The sequence below is a fragment of the Anas acuta genome, chromosome 13 (assembly GCF_963932015.1).
Source record: "Anas acuta chromosome 13, bAnaAcu1.1, whole genome shotgun sequence".
NCBI lineage: Eukaryota > Metazoa > Chordata > Aves > Anseriformes > Anatidae > Anas > Anas acuta.
Genome location: NC_088991.1, coordinates 7,910,027 through 7,927,093, shown reverse-complemented (window position 1 = coordinate 7,927,093; position 17,067 = coordinate 7,910,027). Strand labels below are relative to the sequence as shown.

Genomic DNA, 17,067 nt, shown 5'->3' with positions numbered 1-17,067 from the left:
GAGTTGGATAGTTCACTTGTGTTTTGAAAAAATCCATCTAGAAATGGACTAGGCAAAAATTAGGCTAAGTACCATTCGTGTTAAATTTCCTCTTCCTCTGAGAGAAATCAGCATCAGCTTCGTGAATTTAAATGTACATCTTGGCACTGCACTGAAACAAGTTGTTCACATCTAACAGAATCATGACAGTGACAGTTTCATGCCTGCCACCTCCAATGTATGTCAAATGAGCTACATTTTCTTTAAAGGAATATTCATTTTATCTTTAACTAGAAATAAATGTTATAAAAAACAATAAAAAGCAAAAGCAAGGAGTAGATGAGAGACAGTGGTGTGTCTGAAGCAAAGTGAATTTTCACTTACCTTAAAAGCCATGAATTTGTGGTAAGGCTTCGGAGCCCAAGCATAAACCTCCACTGAGTTTTTCAAAGCAATTACAAGGAATTTGATTCTCTCATATTTTACTGTAATACAAGAAGAACAATTCCTTAGGTATCAGACAGACACTTAAATCAAAGACCATCTCATTACATGAAATAATTTCAATGGATTATTTGTAGAGGAAGACGCTATCCACCAAGGAGACTAATGCATTCTGGACATCAGTGTTTAACATCACCACTGTCAAAACCCTGACTGCAAACATGTAGGCCCTTTATTCTCAGATAGCAACATTTATATATTGATTCTCATACATCTATTTCTCTTACTGTCAGAAAAAAAGGTCTTGACCCTACAGCTAACTCAGTCTATTTTATTTTTCAAGTATGAGCCCACACTGATGTTGCTGGGTGTGACTAAGCTGCTTTTGGAGGAACGGTGGCTGTTGGCTGTAGGATTCTGTTACACTCTGCGTGCTGAATTTTCATTTCACCATTCACGTGTGGGGTTAAATCTCCATGTGCTAGTGTGGGCGAAGGACTCCCATGTTTCTGAGATGAGTAAGCATTTAGGAGAGATGAGCCATTTCTCCAAGTTGATTCAGCTCATGTTGGGCCCATTGAGAATAAACAAAGAAACATGCATTGAAAATTGAGGCTTCTTTCACTCTGCCAGAGGCAAGCATTTGGTTTGGAAACAGAACACTAGGGCGTCACATCTCAGTGCATTCTCCCTTCGTTTTATATTCAGTGTCTGCTTGGAAAGGATTTTTAGAAAATGCAGGTACTGTGCTAACTGAGCTAAGGTTTGTTGCTGCTTGCAACAGGAGCAGTTCACACTGACCCAAACATAAAGCAGAAGCATTAAGGGTAGATAAGGGTGGATACAGATCAGGGAAATGTTACAAAGGCTGAGAAACAGAAAGACAAAAACAAATAAAACCTACCAAAACACAAAATAACACATCCTTTTGCTAGCTGGAAAAATGACTGTAAGAACATGGGTCAAGATACAGGAAGATTCACCAACAGGTAAACAACAACAGCTGCTTTGTCAAAGAAGTAAGCTTGGTTTGTCATATGTGAACACAGAAGAGCACCAAATGTTTGCCTAATTTTAGAGTAACTTTAAAAAAAAAAAAAAGACATACCAAAACCAAAAATGAGCAACTGAAGTGGAATATGTGGTGCTTAGCTATAATCACAAAGAAAATGACACACATCTGTTGCACATTTCTTTTTGGATTTAACCCGTAACATTTAAAGCAATGAGATCTACATGCAAATAAATGTCAAGCAAAGCATTTATGAGCGCCAGCCACCTCATCGTCTCCTGCACTTGTCTGTATCATTTCTCTGTTTGACTTAGGAAAAAAAAAAAAACAACACCGCCACTTCCATATACCATCTTTCAATAAAGCAAAACTTATGCTATACATTACACCCCCTCAGACAGTTAACTGACAGAAGCTATCACAATACTGATGTTCACCTTCACAAATGAAATACCTGAAAGCCAAAAAAATGCAAGACGGAATTTTAACTGCTACGGTAGATAACGCTGCCAGTGTGTAAATTTAAACAAAGGTATATTTAGGTCTTTTATGATCAAGTCACAGCAATGAGCTCTAGGACATCCAATCTCATCTGCCTACAGACATCCTACAAACATGATTTCCTAGCACTGTACCAGTCCAGTTTAGCAGTAGCTACTCAGGACCAGGAGGGAAGCTGGTAGCCTGGGGGTGGAAAACACCACTCTAATTGAAGTCTTAAGTAACTACAGAATTTCTAAACCCCTGACTGAGCAACGAAACAGGGCTGGCACTCCCTTCTTCCAGCCTTCACAGGACATAGCCATAACATCATGTGCAATCTGGAATGACAAGGGCCAAAGCATCCATCATGTTAGGCAAGCAGGTTTCAAAGCAGTCCCGATACAATTTTGAGATACAGCTAAAGAAAAATGCTGGTGTCACGAGATGCAAAAGTACGATTAAGCAGCTCTTTAAGGGGGAAAAAAAAAAAAAAAAAAAGACCTTACCAACTTTGTAGTGTACGCAGCCTTCCAGGTCACCCACAGACACCCAGCCTTGCCTCTTCTCCACCTCTGGATCATTGCGCAAAATCTTATTTCTCAGCCACGATAAGTAGTAGACCCTCAACTTATTCTTCTTCCCTGGGATTTGCAAAGGGGAAGGAAAAAAAAAAGACATAATTCTAACTTATTGAAATACAAAATCTCCCCCATGTAATAAAAGCTGGAGTTCTGTGACCTTGAGTACAGCAGATCTTTGTGCTTGTCAAGGTGACAGAAAGAAGAATCCATCAGCACAAAAGAAAAGCCTGGGGTGATGACGACTCCCAGGGGGGAACTGGAGTATGAATAACCCTATGACATTTGGCACATGTGCTCTTGTGACTTAAGCTTCATGTCAGATTTTAATATCTGACTACAATTCTTTCCTCATGTCAAAGAAGAGGTCTCTATAGATGCATGTATCATCAGAGATAATCACATTGCCTAGTATTTGCTCTCTGATGTGAAGGAAGGAATACAGATATAACCTACCCTGAGTATTTTGAATAAGTGACTTTTTTAGTTCTGGTTAACTGACAATCTTCATTACAGGTAACTATTTTCTTTTGGATGTCTTTCAGGGTGAGAATTACTTTGTCATCTTTTAACTCAGTCCGTCTTTCTGTTGCTTTGGTTTGTAAATAAGCAAGATCAACAGCAGGTCAGTCTAAGGAGGACCATGTCAAAAGCAGCTGAAACTGGCAATATGGGACAAACAGCTCTCAGCGTCACCTACTACAGTATGTCTGGAGTGTAGAAAAGTGGCAGCCATTCCTTGATGGACCTCTATTTCTTATGTACTACCTTGAGGCCACTCTCATCTGTGGATAATAAGGACCTCAGGACCTTGAAGGGCAGAGTCCAAGTTCTTTGTCAGAAGAGGTTGAAGGTGCTACTCCATTTAGCATTACCAATGCTTTCACATTATGTGTCACTCTTACGTAACTGTTCATACATCTCATTGACCACAGAATGAGGTTATTTAATGATATTCGAACAGAATTGCACTTAGATAGATGCTCACCCATTGCAGAAACATGTAAACAGACTGACAAACTGTAACTTGCTGGGAAACAGTCCATTTTAAGAATATGAAACACTTCATAACCTCTCACAAACCATTTTATGTATTAAACAGGTAATGAAATATCCCAGAGCCCCATCTGAATCTGAAATGAGAATCTAAGTGTTAAAAATTCAAGAGAGTTTTCCTATTAATAAGAATAACTATCCTGTGATTTTCTGTAAGAGGAAATTTCTCAACCTAGTTTATAACCTAGTTCTTCTCTAATTGCTTCCAACCCCAATGCAGGTCAGATACTTTTAGACACTGAACTAACCTGATATAGTAATTAGCACATTGAGTCCTTCCAGAACATCCATTTGCTGGAATCGTCTCCTTGTAATCAGTGAATATACTCTTCCCTGCCCACTTCTGTCCAGTAGCCACAATCCATTCTCCGTTCCCACCAGTAAATTTACTCCTGTTGATACAGAGAAAAAAAAATACTGCATACATCACCCAATGATTCAGAAGCCAAGTGTTAATTGTTTTTTAGAATCAATTTTTATTTACTCCTCTTAATGGTACCTGATAATTTCTCTGTTGCTCTGTGGATGACCTCCCAGAAAAATGGAAGGAAAAAAACAACCCCAACATGACAATTTTTACCCAGCAGAACACTTGTATGCCCACATAACTTGAAGCATGAGTAGTTCCACTGAAGTCAATATTGATCTAAAAAATGAAAATTAAAAGAATACTCTGCAAACTTGAACTTCTCAGGTGACTTGTGTGCTTGTAAGCGCTGTGAAAGCCTGTGAAAGCCTTAGCACCACTCCTCTTCCAACACAGGAGATCCAACTAAAGGATATAAGGGTCTCTTTCAATTAAAAAAAAAATAAATATAATTCCTCTTTCCCCCAAATGCAACGCTCAAAATGCAGGAGGAAAACCGAAGTCATTGGAAGAAAAGCTACTGATATAAGGAAGCAGAATATTTGTTTGAAAACTGGTTTTTGGAAAAGTGCTTTCAAATGCTGAATTAAAGGAATGAATCCATCTGAAATCCAATTGTTCCCCAGGAAGTGAAAGCTTCAATGAGTTGCTGACACCAGAGGATGCACCCTGTACAAAAATAGTGTTTGGCTGGCATGATGGCTACATTTCCTAATCAGCAGGTTCTAAAGAAATGACATAAATTTTCCTGCTGTAACGAGCAAACTTCTCTACTGGCTATGCTCTGATGAGTACCTGGTACTCTTCAACCTCAATACAAAGTTAATTTACAGACTTTGCTCCATAGTTCCTGTTCCTAATTTAAAATCTTGGACTCCTGCAAACATACATAACACAAAATCCACAAAACTATAAAAGCTAGAAATCTACATTTCTGTCAGATAATGTTTCACCTACTTCATTCATTTTCCGTTCCAGACTCAGAAAGTGACGACAAGTAAATGGCTGGGCAAGTCCCATAGAATGCATCTGTTCCTCACAGGTAGACAGATGGTTAGAAGAACTCAAGAGCTTAGCCACAGCGAGACTGGGACTACGTCAACAGTGGCTGAAAACTGGTCTGACTACACTGATCTTGTGTGTTTTTTTTAATGCCATTTGAAGCTGAACCTACAAAAATGGTGATCCAGAAAGGGTCTAAGTCCTGGCAGTGGAAATCATGGAAGTCAGGCTCTTGGACAGATTGATGCCTGACCTGCTTCAGTCTGTGGCGGCTAAAATTCTGAGAGGAAGGTTCTTGGAACCTCTGGTTTGGATAATTTCCATTGGGTTAGGGTTATGCATGACTAGCTATACTGATATGCAGCTAAGACAGAGTATCATGAACCTTTTTTACTTCTCATTACCAAAACATATGCAACTTTTGGCTCTTATGGCAAGCACAGTTTCAATTTGGTGCTCGATCAAAATGTTTTCTCATTCTGATGCACAAAATCCCTTGCAACTGTAACTCATCTGTTTGCCATCTTCCGTCAGGAAGGCAATACCATGCAAGTGACACGTAGGTATGTTCTCAGGATTTTCTGACAGGAGAGGTGTGATACAACTGCGAAATCTAACTGCCATATACCGCCAACCTCTCCTGCTGCTGCCTTCCCTCAACACACACGCCCAAGTACTTCTGAGCTTACCCCACAAAGCAGCACAAAGGACCTCCGAGTTGAATTTCTTCTTGTATTTACGAATTTCTGGACTGTCGCTCTGTGGGCGGATATTCGTTGGGTTAACGTTGACAACAGAGCCTTTCCTTGCGTTTTCTCTCCTGACAGGCTCAGGTTTTGCACTAGATGCTGAAAAAGATACACAGAATAAAAAATAAATAAAAATTCATGTGTTTGGCTACATCTCACATTTGACCTGTTTGTGGCAGAACGAAAAGAAATGAAGAGAGGTGAGACTTCTTTTCATAGCCAAAGAAAACCACACATCTGGAAAACTCCTCACACATTCCTGAGCAAGCACTGTGGTGACAAAGCAGCAGAGCTAGTCACATCTGGAGGAACCACAGAGGCCATGCAATGAAATTCACAGCGATGTGGAGTTTAAGTTTCTGGAGGTGTTACTGACAGTTTCAGTTGCCAAGTGAGAAGCTTCTCCCTTCCCTCCATCCCCACCCAGAACAACAACAAAAAAAAACAGGAATGAAATTTAATGAGGGGTAAAGCATACTCACAAGAACTACAGGGAGGTCCAACTGGACTGGTGGGAGGGGTGATTGGCAGAAGTCTGGGATCTATGAATGAAGTAAACGATGTTGTAGATGATGTACTGCTCTTTGAAGGTGTACTTTCAGTGGACGGGGTCTACAATGAAACACAAGAGCTGCTTCAGGATGATAACACTAGGGAGCAGACAGCACAGAGCAATGTGGGTGTCTCTGAGGTTCAGGTGAAACAGCATGTTGCATAATTAGGTGTAATGAACATGCTTAGAGCAGTAGATAGATGGTACAAATTGAGTGACAAGAGGAAGCCTGAGCTGGGAGTTGTGTCAGGATTCTTGACCAGGCACTGCGCTGCAATGAAGTAACTGGTCCCAGGAAGAATCTCCTTGTATGTTTCTCACTCCCTGCTGTTTCATCTGCAACAGGTCCATGCCTTGTGCACTGTCACCTGATGCTGGGATGGAAAGCAATCCAAAGACGATCATTAAAGGCAGATGAGCATGCTGTGTTGCTGATGTTACAGGAAAAGGAGCAGAGGGTACGAGCCATTCTAGCTTGCATGAAGTGGAGAGAGAAGGACAAAAACGTGGAACAGCGAAGAAGGGTAGGGAGCTTGAGCTTTCTTATTAGCCCTTCAAAATACACCTTCTAGATAAAAGAAGGGATGTGGTGAAAAATCTTTCGTTTGTAAGAAACAGGATAGATAAATTCAAATGACACTCAAACTCAGGCTTCCATGGGCTGGAGGGAAGCGGTGGTACAATTCATTCAGTCTATACACTTATCTCATACCTTATTCACAGATTTGTTCTGAGGTTCCTGACTAGTCAGTGGCACTTTTGGTGTGTTCACAGAGGAATCTGAAATTTGGCTCTGCTGAAGAAGATCTGGCAGGAGATAGTTTTGGTTGTTTATGCTCCAGAGGCCTTCTTGGGTGCTAGAAATTTGTTTCCCTAAAATCTGATCCTGTACATGAGAAAACATGATTAAAGTCCACATTTGATATACTTCCAATGCCCTATGCACCCCCTGTTAATTAGGACAATAAATAATGAGGATATGAGTAGGGGTGCTCTATGTGATGTATTGGATAAAGACAAACACTACAGAAAGATTAAAAAACAGGAAAATACAAAAGCACGTGGCAAACACCTGAGATATCAGCCTTGGCTTCCACCCCCAAAATGCTCCAGAAACACTGCTCATCTACTATATTCCAAGCTATAGCTAAAGAAGTAACTTCATCCTCAGAGACACTTGACAGAAAATCAAATGACTTGTCTTAACAGTACAGATTTAACCTCTACCATGGTCAGAAGCAGGTACTTCTCAGCTCAGGAGCTGCATATATTTTAAAGCCCCTTACCATTCATTTCATTTCTACTTCCCACTTACTGAATTAGGAAACCTTATTCTAGAGAGATCACATTCAGTAGGATCCAGTGTCAGCACCTGCAGTACAATGAGGTTTGGTACCGTGGCCTTCCTTGTAGGATCCTACTAGCAATACTGTGCAAGCTGTGAGGCACCGTACAAGCTCTCTCCCCTGACAGCCTTAAATACTCACTGGGACACTGGAAGTTTCTGGAAAAACACAGCTAGAAGCTTTGAGGGGAAGAAAGATGGGATTCGTAAAGCAAGCAGTGTCCCAGATGGACAGGGCAATGCAGAGGAACCTACCCCAGCCATGAAAGGTCTGGTTACCCGAATACCATCAGCACAGGAACACAAAGCGACAGGAGCCAAGTGCTACTCAACAATATCCCTCCTGAATTATGCCAAAGCAAAAAGCACCATCAAACTCAAACAGCTTCTGGCTGGTTGAATTCAAGGCACGTCTATACACTGCACTGACTGATAAACAACCTACTGAAATCAGCTCAGCTTTTTTTGAATGCTGGTCAATATATCCAAAATATAGCGGATAACTCTGAATGAAAGACATTTGCCTTTTAAAAGCCAAGTAATTAGCCAGGAATAAAATCGATGCTGTAGGCATTTTACGTTTTTAATTCTGATATTTTAAAATTTTCTTTTGTGTTTAGAGTTAGATTCAGCTGAACTGAGCCAAACTCCCATTTGAGTCATTTGAGCAGCTTGGTACACCCTAACCACTTCAAAATGGGACAGGAAAGGGATGTCGGAAGAATTCATGGATTCTTATGGTGGCTGTGGGTGGTGACACAGAGGTGGGAGGAAGGGACAGGATTCTCTGTGAGAAGGGAAAACTCTGGAAGGCATCAGAGAGATTGGTGAAAAGAGGTGAGAATCATCTATCTATCATCTTTCCTGGGTCATTTTCCTTAAACCCAACTGAAAACGTGATCTCCACTCTTCTCCTTCCTCTTCCACCTTCATTCTGAGTCTCAAAGACCCCATCACTTCTCCTTACCCTCAAGCAGCCTACGTCCAGCACCCAGATATCAAGGGAAGGAGAAAGTGCTGGGCTGTTTCTGCCATGAGGAGGAAATGGGCAGGCTCAAGCTGGAGTGCCAGGAAAGAGCTCTGGCACTGGGCAAGGGAGATGGAAAGGGCCTGGAGCTGGTATTGTTTTTTCCTTCACCTCTATGCAGGTGGAGATGGAGGGATCTGAAAGTAAAATTATTAAATGCAGTACAACCTCTTCTGTCAGGCTGTTGCTCTGAAATGGTAACCAGTCTTTCATTTCTGGTACAGAACAGTAAGCTTTAAAATAATGCATTGGAGTCAGTGCAGGTTTGAGGAAGATGAACAGCATGAGCTGCTGAGATCATGGCTCAGTCTGGTGCCCCATGTATCAAAGCAAGGTCTTTTCTCCTTAAGAATGGTGGGAGACAGGCAAGGTGTGACTCCTTTGCCAGCCTGGATAGATTTCTCTCTGGTCTGAAGCTTACAAACCCACCAGAGGCAAAGGAAACTCCTTTTTCTTCCTAACTCTGTCAGAGCTTACACAAGAAGCTCAGGGGAAAATGCCAGTTTCGTGGCAATTTATTTTTCCCTATCTGTGAAACAAGAATACACTCAGTAATACGTGAGAAATGCTCTGAGGTTGAGAGCAAGTCTTATTACTGTAATTTTTTTGTTTTCAACCACAAAGAACATTGTTCTGCTTTCTCTGTTTTCATCTTTTCTGCACTAATATTTATCACAGGGGAAAATCCACACAACTTGAAGCCTCTGCTACAAACTATAGATAGGAAAGAACCACAACATGACACACAAGGGAACGTGTGTTTTTGCTAAGCCCGTGGGGAGGGATGAAGTACTTTTCCCATCTTTCAGTAATATTTTAAAAAATATACTTCTCTTTACATTGGAATAAAGAAGGTCAACATTTTTAAAAATAGCAAACATGCACGCTGACTATAATCTACAGGATTGCTTTTTGCAACCTGTCTAGAGCCTTCATGCAGAGTAAGTTGGCATCAGCCACTACTACCGGGTCAGTAATAAGGACAAATAACGAGGTGCAATTTTGAACCTAGACATAAGCCTGATTGTAGGAAGCACAAAACCTGAAACAGTATGCACTTTTTTAAAGCTTATAGCTGTAATTTGAAATGACAGAGCAGGACTTCAGAGTGAAAATGCTGCTGAGAAGGAGTGGATACAGAGTTTATCATGTCCATTAACAATTTGACTCTCCCCACACTGTACCCGAGCCCTTACAAATGGCCAAATTACCTTCTGTTCTGCAGTGGTGCTTTGGGGTTTCAGTTCAATCCCATCTGGTACTTTCGTCCTTGAGAAATCTGCCACTCTGCTGCTCAGCAGTTGCCTGGTAACAAACTCCAATTAATGAACAGAACTACTTTGGGGGGGGGGGGGAAAACAATAACCCAAAAAAATACAAAACCCTACACCAAAACCCACAAAAAAGACCTCCATATACACGTGTTCAACTGAGCGTAATTAACATTCACTAGTTACACGTCAGGGTTCTGGTACAAAAGCTGGTTGATTAGGATGTGCCTGGATGGACTGGTACTCGAGGACTGCTCCCAGTAGGAAGCTCTCCCCAGCTCACTGGAGGCTTCCCTTCCTTCACCCATCATTTTGACAGGTGCTAAAGGTGAGTGCCAGCAGGTCCATCGAGCAGCCCACTTCAAAACTTCTCCCATCTCCCCTCGTACACTACCCTGAGGGGTGAAACACTGGCCACCCTGCTCCCAAAAATCCAGCATCAGCTGCACTTGGGGAGAGCTGCTGCTCCTCTGTATGCTGCTCTCACCAGCTGGGACAGACTGCATTGCGACTTCATTCTGTGCAAGAAACACAACCATGCTCACTTCACACATAAAGCATCAGAAGCACAGGGACAGAAGGACTGGGTTAGGCCAAAAGCCCAGTGTCCTGTCTTCCATGGCGACCAAAAACAGGTCCTGATAGACAGGGTAAGACCAAAGTGAGCATCTACTACCCTGCCAAGTTGTATCTGGGTTTTAAAACAACATGAATGAGTGTGAAGGTGTAAATTTTTTTTTTCCCCCTACGGGAGGTATAAATATTTGCATGCTGAACTTGGGAGGAATGGCAACACATGGAGCAGGATCACTGATGAACGCAAGGTCCTGATCTTAAATGACAGCAACCTCCCATTTACTGGTGGGAGTAAGTACTTACCAGTCAAGAACACACCTGCAGCCATGTTATTTGAATTTGGTAATGAACAGCATGCAAAGAGCAGAGAGAAGAAACTCAATTATACAAAACGAGCAACAGGAAACATGTTTTTTTTTTTTGTTTGTTTGTTTGTTAGGGGGATTTTGAATGCTGCAGGTATCAAAGAAGGAAACAGCCTTGGTAGAGTGGGAGAGATGAGCATGAACAGAATAGATATGCTACACAAGCAGGTAGGATGATGGCTTGTGCTCACTGACATCCCTCCTTAAAACAAAACACTGGTGTGCGCTATTTACTTGCTAGTAACAAGGATGTATTTCCTCAAGTATCTATCTTTCAATATAAATGATGCTCAGCTGAGGTGAAAAGACTTCCCTAAGACTGCACTTCCAGTTTCCATGAGGTTCTCGCAGTGGCTGTGTGTGCAGAAGGCCAACCTAACAGGGATCAGCCCGCTGACCCCATTTCTCCAAAGGACCAGTGGGTCTCACACAGGAGATGCACACAACACGTGCAGATTTCCAAAGGCAGTGGGACACCTCCAAATCATTACAGCGTACAGGGATGTAACAACCTAACACTCATGTAGCAAAGTCATTGCTACAGGGCAAATCCATATTTTTATGTGGAGTCTGAGGTCTAGGATGAATTTTATGACCTAGAACAAATAAAACTTTACAGAGCAAAAAGATGTGGTTTGGAGAGGAACAGTAAGAAAATAAGGCATTACAGCAAAAAGACAGCTTTTTCAGGTGAATAAACTACAGTATTTTTTCTAACATTATCCCTCCTTATCCCTCAGCTTTGAAAATGAACTTCAGAAATGCAAATTGGGAACATGTGCAGGTACAAAATCCTTATTCAGAGGAGCACAGTGGAAAGGACTGGTATCAGGCCAATGCCAGAGCTTGCCAACAGCGTTACAAATCTGTGCATCTCCGTCTGAGGACTGACAAAACCACATGTGCAATTATGTCAGAAGAGCAAAAGCCTCATCCTAGAGAGCTCTGTATTGCTGAGATGCACTTTGAAGTAAATACTGGAACTGAAATAAACTGAAGTTCTCTTTGCAAGAAAATTAAAAGTTCTGTTCATCAATACTGAAAACCCATTTTGTTTCTTGTTCCAAGCAGCAGGGCTGACTGACTGATCCCCTCTTTCACTTGGACAAGCAAGAGATTCACGCTCCATTATTTCACAGCAGAATACACATTCTGCATGACAGGTAAAACACCACAAGATGTCAGTCACAAAATCACAAAGAGAAACTGGAAAGCTAAAGAGAAGCGGTTCATGTGAGATCAGCTTGGTAGAAACTACAATGTGCAATCTCGTAACTGCAGCAATTGTGCAAAATAACAATACTAAAAACACAGCAAATTCTACAAAACCGAATCCTCCCCCCTTTATAAACAACCCAGGTGAAATAATCAGCTTTTCATTGGTAATTATTTCCACTAGAGTGAACAGACCATCTGAAGACAAGCGCTACGTTTGCCTTGCTTTTTGCACCGATCTGTATTTAACATGAAGATATACAGCTCTCCTCGTTTCTTTTAAAAATTCCATTTCAACGTAGATCAATGTGAAGTAATCTCTGAAGAAGCACTACCTATTGATGTTCAGTTAAAACGAGACATTTCCTCATTGTCCCAAGGCAGCAGGTCATCAAAGCTTATTACACTGCACACATCTGATGGAGCAAACATTTACCCCCAGGAGTTCATTATAGTGAGATTAAACTGCTTAATTACAGCTGACATAAATGACTGATAGCAACTTCAGAGGGGAGGCATTTATGCATGCCAACTTTTTCCAGATATTTGTAAGTGTGTAATAAAAAGAGAAAATAAATCAAGCCAACCTCATGTGGTTCATGTCATCTTCATCACTGCTGCCGACTTCGTCGCTTGACGAGGAGTAGTCTGCTGCTTTCCAGAACGAACCGGTGCTGTCCTTCCCCTTGGCAAAGGAGACTGGGCTCTGAACAGAGAAAACTCAGTTTTTCCTCAAGGAAGAACCCATTGTTAAATACCATGGGCAAGATTTTACTGTCCCAGTAAGGGACCTCCAGACACCCCAGTCCTACAGATCAGGTACGTGCTCTCATGTTAGTAGCCTGCACATGACTCATCTTCAAACCTCCAGCCCAGCCTCTTGGATGGACTTAACTACTTAGCTAGCTAGCTCAAGCACCAACAGAGGAGCTGTCTGCACAGGCGTGCCCTCAATGAAAATCGTGAATCAATCAGAAATAGCAGTGGATATAGAAGAACCTACCTCAACCTGGCCTGGATGAGAAACTTTTTCAGGTTTCTTGTGCAGCTGCAGGTGGTTCTGGGCCAAAGCGTTCTCTCCCTTGGCTGCTCCTGGGTTCCCTGTAAAAAAATTTCCATTGAGCCACTTCTCAGCTCCCACTTCCACTCTGCCCTGCAGGGAAGTGGGTAGCAAGGGCCAGCACCCACGGGGCTCCTCAGGGTTCTGCCCGTGGTCAGGCACTGGTGACAGGGAAGCTGTGGCCCCGTGCTTCCCTCCCAGGTGCTTGGCTGAGGACCCGCAGGGCTACTGAGGCCACCCAGATGTGATGATGCCATCTTAGGAGGGATGCCTCCAAGAGATCAAGTGAACCTTCCTCTTCATTAACCTCCATAAAGCTACCTGGGAAGAGCCAGAGCAGCCCTGGAGAGATGCTGTCTTCTGCACACAACTCCTGATACAAGTGAAGGGAGGGAAGGCAGACGTGCCCCCACCCTGCCAGCAGGGCACACAGCTACCCCATTCAGCAGTTTATTTCATGACTGTCCCACTGCTACCAACAGGACTCCTCGTAAGGTAACAGGGGGAGAGTTCAAGCTCACGCAAATAAAGATTTGCATTTGGTAATTTAGCTAGTTTTATCACAATGGCTTCAGGTACTCATGCATTTTGCAAAGCTTTTAAAACTCAAAATTCCTTATTGGTCAGTGAGTACCTAAGCAACTCAGCAGCAGTATTAGTTTTAAAGTATTTATAGCCCTTTCCTGCCCAATTCACTATCCCTGTGGGTTTGGGAAAGCAACAAACTCTGGAACACCATATGCCAGAACTAGCTGTAATTTAACGACACTTAAGAACGCAAGGAGACAGTTTAAACCACGAGGGAGGTTTTCTATTCTTTCCATGGCTGGTGAGGTTTTCATTTCCCCATGCCAAAATAGCACAGGAGTTACACATCATGCAGACATTGCAAAGTTGAACTGGGCTGTTGTACGCTGCTCATCATTATGCTATTATTCAAATATAAAATGACATAAGAGCAAAAAGAAACAAACCCCAAGCAGTTTAAACTGTGCTCTGGTTTTCTCTTGAAGTAAAGCTTCCTACTTTGCATGGTTAGTGAAAGCAAAATTGGCTTGGTTGTGTAAATGTAATAAATAAGCAATTTGTTCTTCATTTATCAAGGGTTTTCAAATTAACAATGTGAGCCTCAGTTTAAAAATAAATGACCTCAGCAGCTCGCTGCTGTGGTTTCCGAACATTTTTAGCATCCACCCTGTCTTGTCTTGGGCGTGATTCCCCATGTCACCCATCTGCATCAACCTGGATGTAAAGCACTGTAAAACACCAGTGCTTTGCAAAGAGCTATACAAGAAACTGCCCCAGATTTGACCCACAGGAAAGGCACTAAGGAACAGCAAATACAGGAACAAACCCCTCCTCTTCTGCTCCATGTCCCCTTCTGCCTGAGTCTCAGTTCATGTCTCAGGAAATAAAGTTTGTAGTGCACAGAAATCTGCATAACCATGAGGAAGCCCACTGTGTTCTTCCATCGCTACCAGAGACATCAAGATCCCTTAAAACTTGCACTGTGCTTTCACTGGATGAGGCCATCTCCACGTGTAACTTCCTTTTCCTTTTTCTCAGTTCCACTATCTTTCTGCAAGTAGGAGTAGAGGAAGAATGTTTCACAAGCTGCTGCATGGAGAATCTTATGTGCTTCCTTATGCTTCTTTCAGCCAGCACAATATTAGAGTGCAGAAATATTAGTGTACAGCAACTGCTCATCTGTATCATCTTATTAGTGGGCAATGCAAAAAAGCAGCATCTGGTGATGCAGAAAATGACAACGGGTGAACATTAGCGTTGAACTAGATCTGTGTATGTAATGTTGGCTCTGCTGAGTTTCAGTGGTGTCAGTAAGTGCAACAGAACTGATTTTTTCACTTCTTAATTGACGTAATTAAAATTTTCTGTGTGGAAGTACATTCAGTGTCTTTTTTTTTTTTTTTTGACTCAAAAAGGGAAGTATTTATATTTTAGGAACATGGAACCATAAAACCAAGAAGGCTGTCAAAAGCCTATCACCAGAAGACATTAAAAACAAAAAAAAAAACAAAGAAACATATACAGTGCAACACTTGACACCCTACAGAAATCCATTTCACATGATAGGAACTCTGGACATTGTGACTGATGAATCCTTGACTTGGGAATCACCTGAGGTTGGTCGGCCGCTCTGATGAGATCCCATCTCCCATTGCTTGCTGCCAGGAGTGCTGCTGCTGTTTAGCTTCAGAGCATGGCCCCCGGGGGACAACTGATGACTGTTACTAAACAGAAAGACAGAAAGCACATCAGGCAATTTGGGTTTAGGAACGCAGACTGGAATGCACCTCCTAGGCCACTGAACCAAGCTCCCTGCTGTCAGCATACGATATAATATTCTTAATAAGCAAAATCTTTGCATTTCGTGGTGTTCCAGGCAGGGCCACCCAATGGCAAGAGAAAAGGGAAGGGACAGTTTCCTCTGGGAATTCATTCCAGGAGAATGCAGAGTCCCAAGTCACCACAAAATACCCTACTCAATTCTCCCTTGGCCTCTTCAGACCAGTGTCACTCCTGGTTACAAAATCTCATGGCTTTTACAAATAATGAAACCTGCTCTCCTACAAGATACATCATCACCCACTTATCAGTGGAGAAAGGAATATACAAGACAGTAAAACAAGCTGCCAAGTAAAACAGAGTCTCACTCAGTAATCCCAGGCTAAGAAGCCCCTAACTTTTAACACTGTGGTTTGCCTTCATGTTTCTTTTCTGCTTTGCCTCCTTTAATTCTTATGTAGAGAGCAGTTAGGGTTTGACTTCACTTGAAAGTTGTTTCAGGTGATGTTTCTGACTTTGGTATAACACAAGCAACCATTCCAAAGTGCTGCACATCATTCTGTTAGGTCAGCTGAAACTACTTCCCTTTTAAATCTCTGCAAACCCAGTTCCTCCCTGCATTATGTTGTTCCCTGATGAGATGTCCTGTGGGGGCTACCCTTCACCACTGAGCTCTCTGCACCCTTGGTCTTTTCTTCTGGGATGCCAAGTACACTCACCTTAAGGGCAGACTGCTGGAATACTGCCAAATACAGCACATTTGTCTGTTCAAGCTACTATCAGGCAGAACAAAGTTGCAGCCACAAGCTTCACTCACAAACTATAATTAAAGTGCCTAGACAGGGAGTTGAGGCCAAGGCCAAAGTCACTGAAGCATCCAGGCAAAGAATTCCTCTTTGAAACAATGGTGCAGGCCCTGAAGTGCCACAACAAAGCATCTCCATGAGCACCCTGACCAAGCCACTAGCACCACTGCCCCTGCCATCCTCAGGTGTCAACAGGCTGGGATCTCCAGCAACCTGCACCTTCAGCAGTCACTTGCTCTGACCTGAAGGGACAGACGGTAAAACAGTACTAAATCACAAGCAGCTGTTAAATTACTGCACTACATAATTGGGAAACCAATGAAGAACTTGCATGGAAACTGCTCAGGCAAGCCAAGCAGACTGAAACAAATGAAACAACTCGTTGCAGGAATTATTACAGGTGGAACAGCCTTTATATATTAAAAATATTGCTTTCCATTAGAACACAGAACTACCTTGCATGAAAAGTAAGCAATCTACAATAGGTTTGTTTGTATTTAAATCATGTACATTAGTCATTAAAAGGAAGCTAGCTTAGATGCTTCCTTCAGGTTTAAGATCAAGAGATTTGGTTTGTTATTTATTGGATGAGCTGACACAAAACACAAAATAACTGTAACTGCCATTAAATGAGGTATGAACAGGTTTACTGTTACTAAAACAGTTTCAGTGTTACTGAGGTTATGGCTTTGTTTTTAAATAAATTGGATTCAGTTTTCCCACTGGCAATAAATCAGCATTAGTATAAGCATAAAACACTTAGGAACTTACCTTGAATGGCATCTCTGATGGCCAGGTTGATCCCTGCCGTAAAATTTAGAGGTTGTCCTTTCTGGAACCTTAAGGATTTAATCAAATATTTTTGATTTGCT

General features: G+C 42.0%; 1 protein-coding gene across 4 annotated transcripts in view; it reads right to left on the bottom strand.

The window, feature by feature from the left end:
• Nucleotides 1–17,067, bottom strand: part of NRK (Nik related kinase) — a 98,404-nt gene that overhangs the window by 15,928 nt on the left and 65,409 nt on the right. For 3 of the 4 annotated variants that reach the window (XM_068697277.1, XM_068697279.1, XM_068697276.1), the window contains 11 exons: nucleotides 16,967–17,034; nucleotides 15,222–15,334; nucleotides 13,026–13,123; nucleotides 12,610–12,728; nucleotides 9,807–9,900; nucleotides 6,936–7,109; nucleotides 6,153–6,282; nucleotides 5,611–5,769; nucleotides 3,801–3,944; nucleotides 2,425–2,559; nucleotides 364–464 (listed from right to left, as the gene is read on the bottom strand). In XM_068697277.1, the coding sequence (XP_068553378.1) occupies nucleotides 364–464; nucleotides 2,425–2,559; nucleotides 3,801–3,944; nucleotides 5,611–5,769; nucleotides 6,153–6,282; nucleotides 6,936–7,109; nucleotides 9,807–9,900; nucleotides 12,610–12,728; nucleotides 13,026–13,123; nucleotides 15,222–15,334; nucleotides 16,967–17,034 (1,335 nt within the window). The remainder of the gene's footprint in view (nucleotides 1–363; nucleotides 465–2,424; nucleotides 2,560–3,800; nucleotides 3,945–5,610; nucleotides 5,770–6,152; nucleotides 6,283–6,935; nucleotides 7,110–9,806; nucleotides 9,901–12,609; nucleotides 12,729–13,025; nucleotides 13,124–15,221; nucleotides 15,335–16,966; nucleotides 17,035–17,067) is intronic. The other variant, XM_068697280.1, reaches the window with a different exon arrangement.